General features: G+C 40.6%; 1 protein-coding gene across 1 annotated transcript; it reads right to left on the bottom strand.

The window, feature by feature from the left end:
• Positions 1-8827: 8827 nt before the first annotated feature.
• On the bottom strand, positions 8828-13691 carry LOC149108152 (uncharacterized). The gene is made up of 3 exons (XM_089295542.1): positions 13427-13691; positions 11825-12651; positions 8828-10877 (listed from the first exon to the last, which is right to left on the bottom strand). The coding sequence occupies exons 2-3, from the start codon at positions 12644-12646 to the stop codon at positions 9213-9215; spliced, it is 2487 nt and encodes an 828-aa protein (XP_089151668.1). The 5' UTR covers positions 12647-12651; positions 13427-13691; the 3' UTR covers positions 8828-9212.
• Positions 13692-16064: the final 2373 nt, after the last annotated feature.

Genomic DNA, 16064 nt, shown 5'->3' on the forward strand with positions numbered 1-16064 from the left:
CGACTGGGACCTAGAGGTCAAAACCGACCCTGATCTCCGTCAGTTCCTGGACACGTTCGAAATCGTCGAACCGCTCAAGCCACGAGAAGCCTTCTTCGGAGGTCGCACGAACGCTGTCAAACTGCATCACGTGACCAATACGGTCCAAGGAGAAAAAACCAAGTACGTCGACGTGACGTCGCTCTACCCCTGGGCCAACAAGGAAGGTGAATACCCCGTAGGACACCCGCAAGTCATCGTCAACCCCGAAGATCAAGACATCCATCACTACTTCGGAATGGCCAAAGTGGACATACTGCCGCCTCACGAACTATACCACCCCGTTCTACCTTTCAGGCGCGGAGGTAAACTCACCTTCCCACTCTGCCGATCGTGTGTGGAACACGAAATGAACAAACCACTCCTAGAGAAATCGCATCACTGCCCTCACACAGCCGAGCAACGTACACTCCGAGGGACCTGGTGCACACCCGAAATCCAGAAAGCCGTTGCCATGGGATACACGCTCAACAAGATCCACGAAGTCCACCATTTCCCCCCAGAACAACGCCGTAAAGGACTCTTCGCCGATTACGTGAACACCTGGCTAAAAATTAAACAGGAATCCGCCGGCTACCCTAGCTGGTGTAACACCCCCAAAGACAAGGCACGGTACGTGCAACAATACCAACAGAAAGAAGGCATCGCTCTCGATCCGACCATGATCCAGAAAAACCCCGGACGCAAAGCCACCGCCAAACTCATGCTCAACTCCTTCTGGGGCAAGTTCGGCGAAAACCTACACAAACCCACCACCCAAGTCGTCTACAACGCAGCGCAACTCTTTGCCCTCGTTTCCAACCCCTTCAACGACATACGACAAGTCAGAATCGCCAACGACGAGGCGCTAGAAGTCGTCCACGCCGAACTCAAAGACAACCAACCCGACAACGGACGAATCAACATCTTCGTCGCCGCTTTCACCACCTGTTGGGCTCGTCTCAAATTATACAGCTACCTGGAACAGTTAAAAACAACAAGTTCTCTACTTTGACACCGACTCCGTCATCTACTCGCACAAACCAGGTCAAACCGACGTTACTCTAGGCGATTACCTGGGCGAGATGACCAACGAACTCGACGATGGCGATTTCATCACCGATTTCACTGCCGCTGGACCCAAAAATTACGGTTACAGAACTAACCAAGGTAAAGTCTGCTGCAAAGTCAGAGGCTTCTCACTCAATGTACGAGGATCCAGGCAACTCAATTATGACGTCATGTGGCAAAATCTACTCGACGAACTCACACAACCTCTCGATGAACGACGCAACATCAACGTTGTCAACCCCAACTTCTTCTGGAGAAACCCAGCCACCAAACATCTCAAAGTCATCACACGGACTAAACGCTACGGACTCGTCTTCGACAAACGCGTCGTAGACACGAACACTTTCATGTCGTTTCCGTACGGATACACATCCATGTAATTTTTACTTACTGTAATCAATAAAAATCAATTGTTTAACTCACTTCCTGTCTCTCGCCTTATTTGGGCATGCGCGCGGTAACGTCATTTCCGGTGGGCGCCATGTTTTGCTACCAAAGGGGCCATCTTGGATTTTCAAATTTAAGAGAATGTATGGGAGAAGCTTGGTCACGTGGTATAATCCCTGCCTCCTGATTGGTTACTGCCCCTACGAGCGTCCTTCACTACTCAAAAGTTTGCTTGCTGTTGTGGCAATTGACACAATTAAGCAATACAACGCACTATAACGTGATCATTGATCGAAGAGAGCACATGGAAAACAGCGCATCTTAATAGAGAGCTGCCTAATCCAGAAAAGAATAAGTTACAAAGAAAAGTTTATAAAGGAAAACAGGAACGATAAAAGAAGTGTCGAAAATATACAAAGCAGAAAACTGTCACTCACCTTCGTACACTGCGACCAACGATGCAGGAGACATTCTCGTCCCCAGAGCCCACGGTCCTTCTGGCCTGCGGCAGGGATCGAGAGCTCTGGGGCGCTTTCCATTCGACCAAAAATTCCGGGAAAAGTTTTCGAAAATTTAGGAATATGTTTTGAGTGCACCCTCTTTGATGGAATTTCCGGAATTATCGAAAATTTTGTTGTTCCATTCGCAAGAGATGTCAGCTTTAGTCTCCCTACCGAGCGTGAGCTCACGTGGACACTTGAAAAAGCAATCATGGCGAGCAGACCAGCGTATCAATGCTGAGCGTGGGGCTTTGTGTCGAACGATTTCAGTCTTTTTCTACAGCATCAATGCAGCAATTTGTTTCCTTCAACCAGCAACGGTATGTTACAGCTGTAGTTATGCTTTTTTTATCTTGCTCGAATTACGCTAACTTCGACTTTCGCTCGCCAGTAGTTCTGTTCCCGCCGTTTAGCCACTTTGTTAAATCAAGTTAACACAACTTCACCCAGCATGCCCTGTGTTGCAGAGCACGTGACCTCGAATTCTGGGAAGCGGTCGGACGCGTTCCATTCGACCAGCGAAAATTCCGAAAATTTGAACCGGTGATTTTTGTTGAATGGAAAGCTCCCCTGGGCTGGTCCAACACCGGAAGTCCGCGATTCACGGACTTCCCGTCAAATCTGGCAAATCTGATTGGCTGAGAATACGAAACGAATACTCTGCGCATGCTCAGAAAATCGGGTCCGGCCAGAGCTCTCGATCCCTGCCGCAGGCCAGAAGGATCGTGGGCTCTGGGGAGGAGAATGTGCAGGAGAGAGATCACAAGATCAGACTGCGCATCTCAATTCTGCCATTCACGCATAACCACAATTCCTTGCACCTTTGATCTTACAGCTACTATAACTTGTTGCGTTTCGAAAAAACGTGTTCAAGGCCCCTACAATGTGACCTTTTCCCAATTAGAGAGCTGCCTCGTTCGTTCGCTTCAGGCTCACTCACTGCGGCAGCAATAAGCTGATTATGTTACATATAGCTTTCTCGAAGTCAAAAGCTAAGCCATTCTCTGACGAAGCCGGGCAAAGATAGATATGATATCCGTGATATGAAGCAACATACCCTAGCTCATTGTACTTGCTACAGTTCTAATCAAACATCCGGGCCCTGCGTCACAAAACAGAATGTAAGTAGGCAACACGTTCACAGAATATTTCAAACCTCCTCCCTCCAGAGCTAATATTAACAGACCTTAAAACAGTACTGCTTGCGATAGAAATGAGCCTAAACAAATTATAAGCACATGGCCAATCACAGAGGACCTCGCTCCAACTTGCGTTCGGCCAGAATGCTGGAAAAGCTCTTCGTACTAGAACGGTTGCTACGCCGGCTAAGAGGTGTCAAACTCTGCGAAGCGACCTGCAAATAACAGCGGAAATCATACAGAACTATCAAATAAAAAAAATGCTAAAGCACAGTCCCAAGGCTCCTCTCTGCTAAAAATTCCTCCTAATAACACCTTCAGAATAGCTCTGCCCTTCAGAAACGCGTGTGAAACGAAGAAAGGTTGAGATGCCTAAAATCAAAGTAAAGCAAACGACAAATGAACAAATGTCAAGAACCGTAGGAATCGTTCATAATAAAAACAAGTGCGTTTAGGTCTGAGATCTCACCCACTTCATTTAGCCTTCATTTAGGAAGGCCTCTTTACCCCTTCTTTTATTCTTTGAGTCAAAGTACCAAAAATTCTTTCGTTTTCTCGTAAACGACGACTAAAAAATTCAGCCCAGTCGTAGGACGCAGTGTTCCTTTGTCCTTCTCCACCTTTCAGTGGCCCATCAAAGGAATAAAAATTGCCTTGATATTGAGCAGCCAAATCCGCACACCTTGCATAATGCTTTTCGATCCTGTGTTCCCTAATCCTCTTCTATTTTCGCCACGCTGGTCTCTTCTTTTAACCGATTTCGGTTCACTTCTATTTCTGCTTCCTAATCTTTTAGTTTTATCGAACATCTTTTAATAATGGTAACTGAACTGAGTGGAGTGCAATTTGGCCTGAAATCATACGCGTGATTTCAAAATCGAACGAGCACGCAGCGCGAGTTCGATTTGAAATCACAAGTATGATTTCAGACTTAAATTGCACAACACGAAGTTCAATTGCCACTTTATTAGATCCATTTTGAAATCGCACAATTTTATCGCCTTGAATTTTAAATTTTGGTGTATTGTTCAAGTAGCCGGTTTGTTAAAAGTACCGGAACCGGAAACGTTCTTACATCTCATTTAGTATACAAAACGATGTCATGTGACGAAAACTCATTCGATTATAACAAAGGAACAAGCAGTTCTGAAGTTATAACAAAAACAGTCTACTTCATGCATATAAGTTCAATTCTCGTCGCTTGAATCAAAGATGGAAGGCCTTCCTTTCTTCTGTGGTTGAGGCTGAGACTTCTACTCGCACTGTTTTTCGTTTTTGATCAACGTAGTGGTTTGAGTCTGTTTTGAATTTGTTGAGAATTATGTATGATAAGTATGTGTTATAGTGCCTATTGCCCCGTAACGTATGTCCGCAAGAGACTGGGTTTAAAATTAACGACCGCGGAACTGCACGCGTGTGTGCCGCACGCGATAGCGCAATTTCTTCTAAAAATAGAAAATTTGTCCGATATCATAGGGGCAGCCCAGGGGGCAGCCCCACTTCTAGAAATGGCGCACGCTTACGGTCTCCGTCCCCGATTATGGCTCCTGATCGTGTAGGCAAATCGACTTCAATGTAGGCGAAACGACTTCGATCGTGTAGGCGAAACGACTTCGATGTAGGCGAATCGACTTGTAGGTGAAACGACCGACATACTGCTGTGCTACTCACTATCTATCACATATTAGTATAAATCTACTAGCGTTCTATCACGAATGGCGTTCTCTGATTGGCTACGCTACTCACTATCTATTCTGTTATAGACAGCGAGTAGCGATGCAGTGTGCACTTGTTAACAAAATGACGGCCGCTTCTTGGCGTTTTCGAACTGTCTGTGAAGAGGATTTAGATGAAAGTTTTGAACTACTAGTAAATTTATACTAAAACAATTAGATTATTCGCTCTTGATTTCTATGCGTGATAGTTGACGAGGGCACACACGCGATTGAATCTCGAGCTCATAATCTAATTGTTTATTAGTATAAATGTACTAGCGTTCTATCACGAATGCCGTTCTCTGATTGGCTACGCTATTCACCCGCAGGAGCCATAATCGGGGACGAAGACCGTAAGCGCCCGCCATTTCTAGTATTGGGGCTGTCCCTATGATATAGGACAATTTTTCTATTTGTAGAACAAATTGGGCCATCCCGTGAGGCACACGCGCGTACATGCTGCGAGGATTTTGGCGGATGTAGCGCGGGGAATTGGCGTTCGAAATTCCCGAATTGTTTGATGCTTTTGACCCACAACTCAATACGTTCATGTCTGTTGGAATTTTACTTCAGTATTTTCTTCGTAAGCTGCTCCAGTTTGAGTGAAGTAAGACAGTGTCGAATTTAGTTATGTACCACTTTATGATATCACTGACCAAGTTGTGTTCCGCTGCTTCTTTTACAAGAGCTCCACATTACTCCACTCTAAGTTTCACATATGTTGAAGATTAACAGCTTTTCCAAAACACAGCAAAAAACTAGTTGGATATATTTGGATATACCAGCGTTTCAGGACTTCAAAGTTTCCCTCCTCTTGCCATACGCTTGCGAGGATTTCGCCAGAGTCTATCTCGACCGAACAGTAAAAAAAAAATAATTGCAAGTTTGAGTTTCTCCTGAATTGTAAGCAATGCTTGATTTCATTTTTTATCGTTTTTCATGTTTTATCGTGGCCCAATAAGTGACAATAAAGTTTATGTCTGTAGGTGCTGCTCAGTTTTGTTTGTGTAAAAATCCAATAAATTGTCTGTTGTCGATGAATAAGAGCGCCCGCCGACGCGAGTTTTGTACAGTCAGTAAAACATGACAAATTGAACTTCCCCACTTTCGTGTGAAAACGTACATCGAACTTATATAATATCTCTAATTTTTAAATATGTTTAAGGTTGATAAATGTTTGGGAACATATTAAAAGCTTAGCTGAAAATACTTGAATACAGCAGAAATAATCAGCAAAATTACGATGACGCTTTCTTTAATCAACTCGAACAGAGATTTCGATTTTGTTGGTTGAGTTATCAAAACTCCTTACCTATTTTATTTTCGCAGTGTAAAATTTCACTATGTTAAAGAAACACACATGACGTAAGTAACCTTTTGGCGTTGTTGAAAATTGTTGGAGCATCTCCGCACCAAAGACAACGAAAGAAATCTTTGTCAAGATTTGTTGACAATTGAAAACACCGACTCGGACTCGAGACAGAAAGTGCACGCGCTGCACTCTGCAAATGAGCTACTTGTACGCGTCAGACTTTCCTTTCGAAAACTTTTGCAAAGTCGCCAAACAAACAGAAACAATAAGAAACTATCAAAACAGGGTTTGGTTATGATCATGGATAGTAAAGAGACTGGATTGGAAACTAGCTCGCGTCACCGGTTCCAATACAGTGGAAATTCGTGACGTCACTGTCGCAAGCTAAATTTTATTTTTGCAGAACTTTGTTTACACTACACAGTAAGTGACCAAACCAGGACCAAACTATGGATATTGAAGATTTATTTGAAGAGTGGGATGAAGATGATTTAGCACAACTTTTAGAAGACAACGAGAGGGCGGTGAACACGGTAGAGGCAGAAGACAGTGAAGACGAAGATGAAAGCGAGAGCGAAGATGATGGCAGTACGTTTAAATGCAGCAAGTGTAAAAAGCGGTATAATCTTAAAGCGTGGTTGCAAAAACACGAAAACTCATGCAGTGGCAAAGAACCTACCAGAAAATGCAAAGCCAAATTGTCTGAACACCAGAAGAAAACCAGAAAAGTGCTTTCTTCCCTCGGTTTTGATGATTTCTTTACATCTGAATGCGTGCCGAGTGTAATAACATTTCTCAACAAGATATCTGCGACAAGCAGTGAAACGACCAAAATACGAGGATCCAGGTTCGCACAAGCACAACAACAAGCTGACAAACTTAAAACAGAATTGGAGAAAGGAGACGAGAACGTCATATCATTTTTTCGCTACGTTGGTGTGACCATTTGGACGATAGTCTTCGCTCGGGATGATCTTGTTAGCTCGTCACGCAAACAACAATATATTGCTCAACATCTAAATGAATTTCGACAAGCGCAAGAACTGACATTAAAGTGGTCTGAACTGTGCTGTGTTGCATGCCTAAATTCTTCTGATTGTCTTTTGCTACAGCTGATGATAAGTGAGATTTTTGGGAACATCTCTTCTTTCCGACATAAATCTGTAGTCCACGCGATGAAGATTAGAAAAGAATATGACGGAGAGACTTCAAGCAAACCATTTCTTACTCCGCTTCAGAAGGACATAGTAGCCTACATTTCTGGGTATGTCTGCAGGAAAACGAGAGATCGTCTCCAACAGTATAGCAGTGAAAGGTTCTCGAGAATAGTGACCGCATTAAATCAGAAGTTACCAAGCGTTAAAACACAAGCACCTGCAATGTCGTACCCCAACTTAATGACACTGTCTTTAACCAGAGGCGGCCTAACCCAGGTGGATCACGCAACGTATAATTTCTTTTGTCGTCTCGAAGTTTCAGTTCGTCCTTTTTTAAACTTATCAAGTTTTCGTTGCAGCACCCGACAGTCAGACAGTAACCTTCTCGACCAATTAGTAAACAATTCTTCTTTACTGAAGCCAACCTGGCCTTTTTCGTCAACGCTTCCATCGGAAGACAGCAATTTACTTTTAAAACTCTTCGTAAACCTGTACTTTCGGGTGAGGAAGTGGTCTTACCTAAAAAGCTACAAGGAGGATAGAAAATTGAAAGTAGGAAAATGCAGTTCGGCGCAAAGTTCTGCTGAATTACATGGAAAGGACAGTATCAGAAAAGCTCTGATGTCCTCCAGCGCCATTAACATCGAGGAGCTTCAGCGCCATTAACGATAAATAATCGATAGTTCTCTCATGCAAAAAATTCAGCTACAAGGTACCAGTTTTTAATTTAATGTTTAACTAGAAAGAAATCTGTCACACCCGAAAATCAACTTCAATCTAATAAACAGAGATCATAGGGAACACGAGCGAAAATTATGCGGACCCCCGAGGAAACAACATCACAGAACTAAGCCAGGCGGTTGTCATTTTTTTCTACAAATTTACATTTTTCCTATGGATTTAATCAATGTAAAGACAGTTTCTATCACTTCCTCGTTTGTCGAAGGCAAGGTGCAATTTTATATAAAGTTGTTATTTGTGGTGTTGCATTTTACAGTTAGAATGCACTTGGGAATGCAAAAAACAATAATACCAGCACAACTGTTGCTTCTTATATTTCCTGAAGAAATACTTACATCCCATGCACTTAAGGCAAAAAAATTTAAGATTTGATTCGAGTTTTTTATTGTCTAATTCTCCATTGATACATTTTTATAATTATCAAACACCTTATGTTGCTTTCTTTGAATGTTTTAAAAATTCATAAAAAGGAAGATACCAGAGTGTCCAGTTTATCCTGGTGTCTGTTTTAAGCAAGCTCTTAGAAAACACACAGGGACACATTTGTAGAATTATCAAACATCATATGTTGGTTTCTTTGAATGTTTTCAAAATTTCATAAAAAGGAAGATACCAGAGTGTCAAGCTTATCTGCTGGGGTGTCTGTTTTAAGAAAGCTCTTAGAAAACACACAGGGACAGCTGATTTTTAGATACAAAGACATATGCATTAACTTAAGAAAAAACTCATCCCATAAAATAGTTTTAAATGTACTGACCAAACACCCAAACAAGTTGAGAAAACAAGGTTTCCATCAAGACACATTTTATTGAATACCCTTGGCTCAAGTTACACCAGATACCAGCAGTTACATGTAGTTATCAATAAAATATGTCACCACTATTGTACCTATGGTATACAGCAATGAAAGAGTGACAATGCCTAAGTGATCAATAGATATCAGTTAATGATTATGATCATTCAAATTGTTTCATACTGGTCATCAGCACAAATAATATGAAGGCCCTGAAATATGTTGCCTACTTACTGAAACCTATTCCAAACAAGTGTGCCACAAAATCAAAAGTAGCATCACAGGACAAACCCAGAGAAAGGCACAACCCTGCAGGTCACGTTTGGAGGGATTCTGCAGAGCCAAGATGCATACATTATTATACCTATAAGACTCACCACTATTTTCTTCGTTTTGGCAATGGCAAATCTACATCAAGGTCTTCCAAGGCACCTCCACTACGCTTAATGCGCCGTACAGTCTTAATTGCATGTGACTGACTGAAAACAGAACTAAAATAGCTGTGAATAAATTCTTTGCAGGTGAATGCTCCATAAGCTCCTCTCTTTTGTCTAAGTTTACCAAAAAATTTTTCTAGTACGTCTTGATTGAACTTTGTGGCCACAACAAAATTGACCCCTGGAATATCAAGAGAAAACTTGACAACTTCCACAAAAGATTTGACACAAATTTGCAAGCCCTCCCAGGTTTGATCACTAATAAAACACTGCTTAGGTTCTGCAAATGGGACATCTTCCTGTCCCATGGCCCAGTCTTTCCAGTCCTGAAAATACTTCAAAAAATCATTTTCCAACCAATGCAGCCTCCCATCTAATTGGCTGCGGTACACACTTTTAAATTCAAACCGCGTGTTGATTCTGTTAGCATTCAAGCAATCGAAAAAGTCATTCATATGCTTCACAAATTTAACTGTCTCCTCTGTACCTGGTTTACCTTGTTCTGTGATGGCATGTGCAACTCTATTGCTGAACACTTGTGCAGCTAAGTATACTCTCATCCTTAAGTAGGGATTAAGGAAAATGTGGTCAGCAGTCAGCTTGTGCAGTAACCTCAAACCGGACGCATTGGATGAATTGACGTCATTTTCAAATGCATCAATCAGCTGCAGCCATGTAACCCACATGCCGTTGTTTCTCAGTTCTTTGGTCTTGTTTCTCCAAAAGCTATTTTCCCAGTTATTTCTAGTTGTTTTTAAAAGATGAACTGGATCACAAATAAAATATAAAGGTCGCTTTTCAAATGCATAATGATTGTTTGTTTTGTAAACTATTGTACCTTTTGGTGCACCAGGTGGACAATGGTACTTATAGAAAAGTCGATGGGGTGAAGCACCATCACATGTACTGGTCAGTACTTTGAAGTCTCGTTGCTCCAATTCCTCAACGCATTTCCAAAACAAATTGAACAGAGCATATGCTTTAATTGTTGTAGTAGGGAAAAAAGTTACTGGCATTTTCCAGTCTGAAAATAGACTTACAGCCATAAAAACAAACATGTGTGTGGCTTCATCTGGAGTAATAGGGGAATGTTGTTTTGCAGACAAGCATTGCTCCAAATCATCCATGCTATTCTGGATAGACCCTAAATCAACAAAACCAATCAATTTTCCAGAATCATCAAACACAAGGTCTTTTCTCAGAGAAACCTCATCATGAATGATCCCCACCCATACATCATAATCTTTAGGGTTAGACCTATTGAAAAAATCTTTCTTCACCAAATCTAAAAACCCTGAATCAAACCCCAAGTCCACCTTAAAGCAATTACTATAGTCCCTTAGAGTTCTTTTGTCAGGGAGAAGTAAAACCCCACTGTCCTTAAGGAACTGATAAGCTTTTGGAGATGACGAATAAAGCTGAAAGCACCATCTGATTATGAGTGGGTGCCATCTTCTGGATCTGTTATCTGTGCATGACAAAGCTTTCTGCTGTTGTTGAATAAAGAGAGACTTGAAGTTCTCTGGTTCCTCATGATGACACTTTTCCACCTCCTTGAAGAGTTCTTCCACAACTTCATTGTCTTCTTTGCATAACACGATCAAATCCTACAAAGTGTCAAAAACAATATCACTCTTTGAAACAATATAATTTTGCCAGGTTTGTTCACGGTTAAGGTACAAAAGTTACAGAACATCCATGCAACCTGTATGGGTTACTAGCCCACCCCCAGTACATTATCATATTCAGCAAAGCTTACACACACCTCCCACAAATCCCTTAGATATCTAGTTCAACTTGACAGTTTTGAATTTACATTAATTTAGATTTCCACATAGATTTGTACTCGACTATGCTTTTAAATTTGGGGATATAAAAACACGCAAAATATCTATAGGTTGGAGAGTGAAGTAAATGGTAGGCTGCCATGACACTTGACTTTGTACATCTGCTATGCAGCTAAAACATATAACAATTTCCTTTTTCAATAATGAATAGATTTAACAATCGAATGTGGTTCAGCATGGTCTGTACTCTTATTGATAACAAAACTCATCATCACAGTGGTCAAAATGTTGTGGACTCATGAGGCACAGCTGAGTGAGTCAACAACAAATTTTGACCACTGTGATGATGTGAATCGTTGTCAATAAGAGTACAGACCACGCTAAACCACATTTTAATTTGCTTTCAACACAATATCAACACCAAAGAAAATGTTCTTTTCAGAGCACAAACAGAGCAAGGCATTGCGTGACACATTGAGGCAAGCAGCATTGTCTTGACTGTTATCGACAATGGCAAATTAGCCAATCAGATTGCGAGATTAGTAGCAATTGTGCTTAAAAATACATTTTGACATTTAACTAATATTTGCTACTCATGATTTTGTTCACCCCTGTAACTTATTTCTAATTTATAATTATTGTTGAAGTTTGTACACACTCTATGTTATCATTTTATGCATCAGAATTAATCACAGTGCTTTGGCAATCCTGACGAATGGACACAGACAACAACTAAATATGCATCATTCTAAGCTTTACTTACGTACATTGTTAAACTTTTCTTCTAATAAATGGATTTTTCTCGCTGAAATCTTCCTTCCAAGTGAGCAATTCTTAATTCTCTTTTCCTTTTCATTTAACCTGCTCCAAGCACAATGACTGTTACTACTTGTTTTTTCAGTCGCAATTTCTGGCAAGGCCTCTCTAGATTTCTGGTTGGAGAGCATTGTTAACAAAGTTTTTCTATAAACTTTACAGGGCTCACATGCAATGCCAGAATGCCACAAACCTCTGCAGTCAACTGGTCTGATTGTGTCGTTGGAGAGGTTTGCCTTTGTCTTGCCATGACGGTCTTTGAACACACCATTTCTCCCACCAGAATGTGCAAGCTCTTTGAATTTTTGATCGTCGATTCCTGGACAAATAGAACTCCTATCAACAAAATCAAGTAGATGAAGGAAACTTTCCATACCAGTCAACTCCTCTGGTACGTTTTCCACAGACTCTGTGACATTCCTGTTTGATGTTAAGATCTTCCAAGTGAAATCAATGTTAACTATGATGGTCTTTTCTGGAACATTGTTGACTCTGTTAAAGGTGCATAACATTAGGAAAAGTTCTGAGTGCTTGATTAAATTCCAGCTGTTTTTGAGGACATTATTTTCTGACAAAATGGAGAACAATTGAGTGTAGTGGTAAAGGGAAGACTGGTGTAAAACAGCAGGAGGAAGGTTACGAAGTTGAAACTGGTATTCAAAGGGTAGGCATGAAGGTACAACTGGTGAGCTTTGGGTTCGACTGTTGGCAGTGGGTTGAGTGTTAATGTACTTCCAATGAGTGTACTTTCTTCTTCTTCCAATTCTCCCCATTTCAGCTAAAAATGTAAATAGTGTACAATTTTATAAACCTTTATAAACACAGACAAGACTATCAAGCTAATCCTAGACTTAAGGATCTGTAACAAGAGTGACATAAAATAAAAAGAAAACAAAGGAATGCATACATTGGAGCCAAGGAAAATAATAGCAGCAAAGCAAAAAATTTGCACTAAGATTTTAGACATTTATTTTTGAACATGTATTTTACTGCAAATGCTACTGTTTGCATTGTTTTCTTGATGTATTCTTCAATTATTTTTTAAAGCTCGTTTTTAATAACTTTTTAATTATAGTCTCCCTAATTTATTACTCTGTATTAGATTTAAGTCAAACGATACTTGATTAACTAGTTTTTATTACTGTTAAGGACAACTATTTTTTCTGATCACTACTATAATTATGCTAAAGAAAAGCTTCACAGGTTCTTTAGAAGTAAACCCTTATCGAGTGCAACCTTCTCCAACGTAATGTTACACGCACCATGCACGCAAGTGACTTGCTTGACACTCTTAACCTCGCCATTTTGAATCGAAATTTACGGTTGTAAATTATCTTCTTACACTATTGCAACTATGCCTAAGCCACAATTTCATCTTCATACAATCATTCTATCGTAGATTTGTACAGAAATAACCAAGGACCTTTTCAATATACGAGTCCCAAAACAGTCGTCTAACATAGGGAGTATGGCTCTGGTGAGCTCATTTTTTGGGAGTAGATTTTCTCAGAAACAACTAAAAATAACATCAATGAGCAGTAACAAATGCTTACCTTGAAAGTTCAACTGTGGCTTTGCAGGGTCGTCATCGCCGTGAAACAGCAAACAAAGAGAAAAAATATACGTCAAAACTTAACTACCACTAACACCGAAGGAAAAAAAATAAAATAAAGGACAACAAACCCTGTATTTTGGCTGGCTTGCGCCACATATTCGCCATCATTTCGTCACAAATTTCCACTATGATGGGAACATCAGACGCCATCTTGAAGCACGAAACAACCAATCGGCGATGAGAAATCTACCCACGTGATGTACGTTTCCAATCCAGTCTTCTACTATCCATGGTTATGATTAAGCATTGTTTGGGAAACTCAGAAATTAACTCGATACCAGAGTAAAGAGCGAGTTTTCTTACATAACTTTTCTTTACAGAACAATAAACAAGCGCAAAATCTTACGTGTACAACTAGCACGAGTAGATATTATTCATTCACAGCGCGAAATCGAATTCGTGTTTTTGACCCTGAAAACTCACCTTTTCCTTTAGCTCAGAGGATAGAACTACATATAAGAGCCCTGGTTCTTATTCCCTGCCATCGCTGTGAAATATCTGCAAGAGAATCTCACAACTCTCACCATTTGATCACGCAACGTGACAACATCCACGCGAGAGCCCCCGACATGTGCGTGGATCCGCGCGGATATATGATGTCAGGATAGCGCAATTTGTTCTAAAAATAGATCAAAGGAGACATATGGCCAAACTCGTGGATTAAGTAATCTAGAGATGAAACATATTGGTGAACTTCCAATTACTGGTGTATTATTAAATGCTGTTAAAACAAGCAGGGTTTGTACCATGCAAGGTCGCACTTAACTCACAAAGTGTAGGTTTTTTTGTTGGTTTTTTTGCACACATATTACAAAGACATACGTCCAGAATAGCTAGGGTAGCAAAATTGCAGCAGAACATGGAGTGGTAAAGGCTAAGGGTTCTTGGGTCACAGAGGACACTCCTGTCCAACAAATCATAGAGTACTCTCCCCCCCTCCCCCTCCCCCTCCCTCACACCCAGATCTTGATGTTGATCTGTCTGCTAGAAAAATTTGCATGTATTCAGGTCATACGAGCTTACAAACGTTTTTCATTGCATTTCTTTCAAGGCTATAGGTAAGGCTTCTTATGAGACAGCACTTCTTTTCCAATGTGGAACAGCTTGTCTTTACATATATTGCACGTAAAATACATCAAAATAAGTAGACTCTTTTGCAAGCATTTTCAGTGTTGATCTGAAAAATCTGTCGACCCATAAATATGTGTTCCAACAATAATAATAACAGCTTTATTGAAGTGTCAAAGTATTTAGTATTAACTACTAATTAGGGACAAGCTCACAGGGGGTTTCTTACCCTTTATTATCTTTTCAATCAGGAAGCAAAAGTGTAAACAAAAGACACGGTAAAAGTCATTTAAGCTTATCAATATCAAGTATTTGGGAATTTCTTTTCAAGTTTATGTTCATTTCACATCCCACTTAAAGTTCAGATCAATGTACTAAAATAATCAAGACAACTATAGAGAACACAACTTTAATCTAAACCAGAAGCATATCACCTAGTGTAGGTGATATGCTTCCGTCTAAACTTAACTCAATGCCGGTTGAACATCGACAACTCAACATGAAAAATTTAAGTGTTTAAACTGCAAAGCTGTGAACGAAGGTCCTGCTTGATTGAACGTTGCATCTCACAGGAGATCTAATCAGCCAAACTTGAAAAGTAAAACGATAATACGTCACTACTGCAAGGCTGACACAACGTCGTAGAGTTAAAACAACATTTCCGCTGGCCTCAGGTTTAGATGTTATTAAATTATGAAAATGAAATTACAATATTATACAATGGTACCGATGTTTGTCCTGTTTTCAATAGCTGTTTCGTTCATTAAAAGTTGTTCGTTTCGCTCATATAACTTCATTAAGGTCGAGGAATAAGACACATTCTTATCAAAGCTTACCACATTAGCATGAGATTTAATCATTCTCAGGTCACTTTCCACCAAACAAATGCACATCTCCTGGTCATTTTGAACGCCTGGACGACTCAAATGCTCATGAAATTCAGCCTTCAAGTTGGCAATAGTACTAATTCGAACATTCGAAGTCAACTCCACTTCAATTTAGCGAAACACCTAATATTAATAGTCGTGTAAAAGCTACAAAATCTTCAATATTCGGGCTGGCACGATGCATGCATTGAGTAGTAGTCTCGCACTGACTGAACGGTTACTATTCCAATATGACGTCGGGCTCGGTTACTATTCCAACATGGCGTCGGACTCGGGCGCTCTCGTTAGGGCCGACTAATTACGAACGGTGTCTACACTTGAGTGAGTGAGTGAGTGCGGCAGGTCTTTTTTGCAGGGTGCAGGGTGCAGGTTGCAGATTGAAATTTCATTATAACCGGAAAACCGCTGGCACTAAAAATAATTAATAACTTATACACTCGTCAGGGGTTCTTACATAAGGTAGTTCGCCTCTTTCACATAGTGATAACACGCTGTTATTAATTTTGAGGCCTTCTTTGGCAATCTTCTAACTTGTTACGCCGTGTACAGAAACCAGAGACTTCGTACGCTTCCCAACATGTTTGTGATCGCACTTGGCGTGAGCGATGTTTTCGTGTCCAT

Source organism: Orbicella faveolata, unplaced genomic scaffold, assembly GCF_042242905.1.
Source record: "Orbicella faveolata isolate gen_17 unplaced genomic scaffold, um_ofav_v1 contig_26, whole genome shotgun sequence".
Taxonomy (NCBI): domain Eukaryota; kingdom Metazoa; phylum Cnidaria; class Anthozoa; order Scleractinia; family Merulinidae; genus Orbicella; species Orbicella faveolata.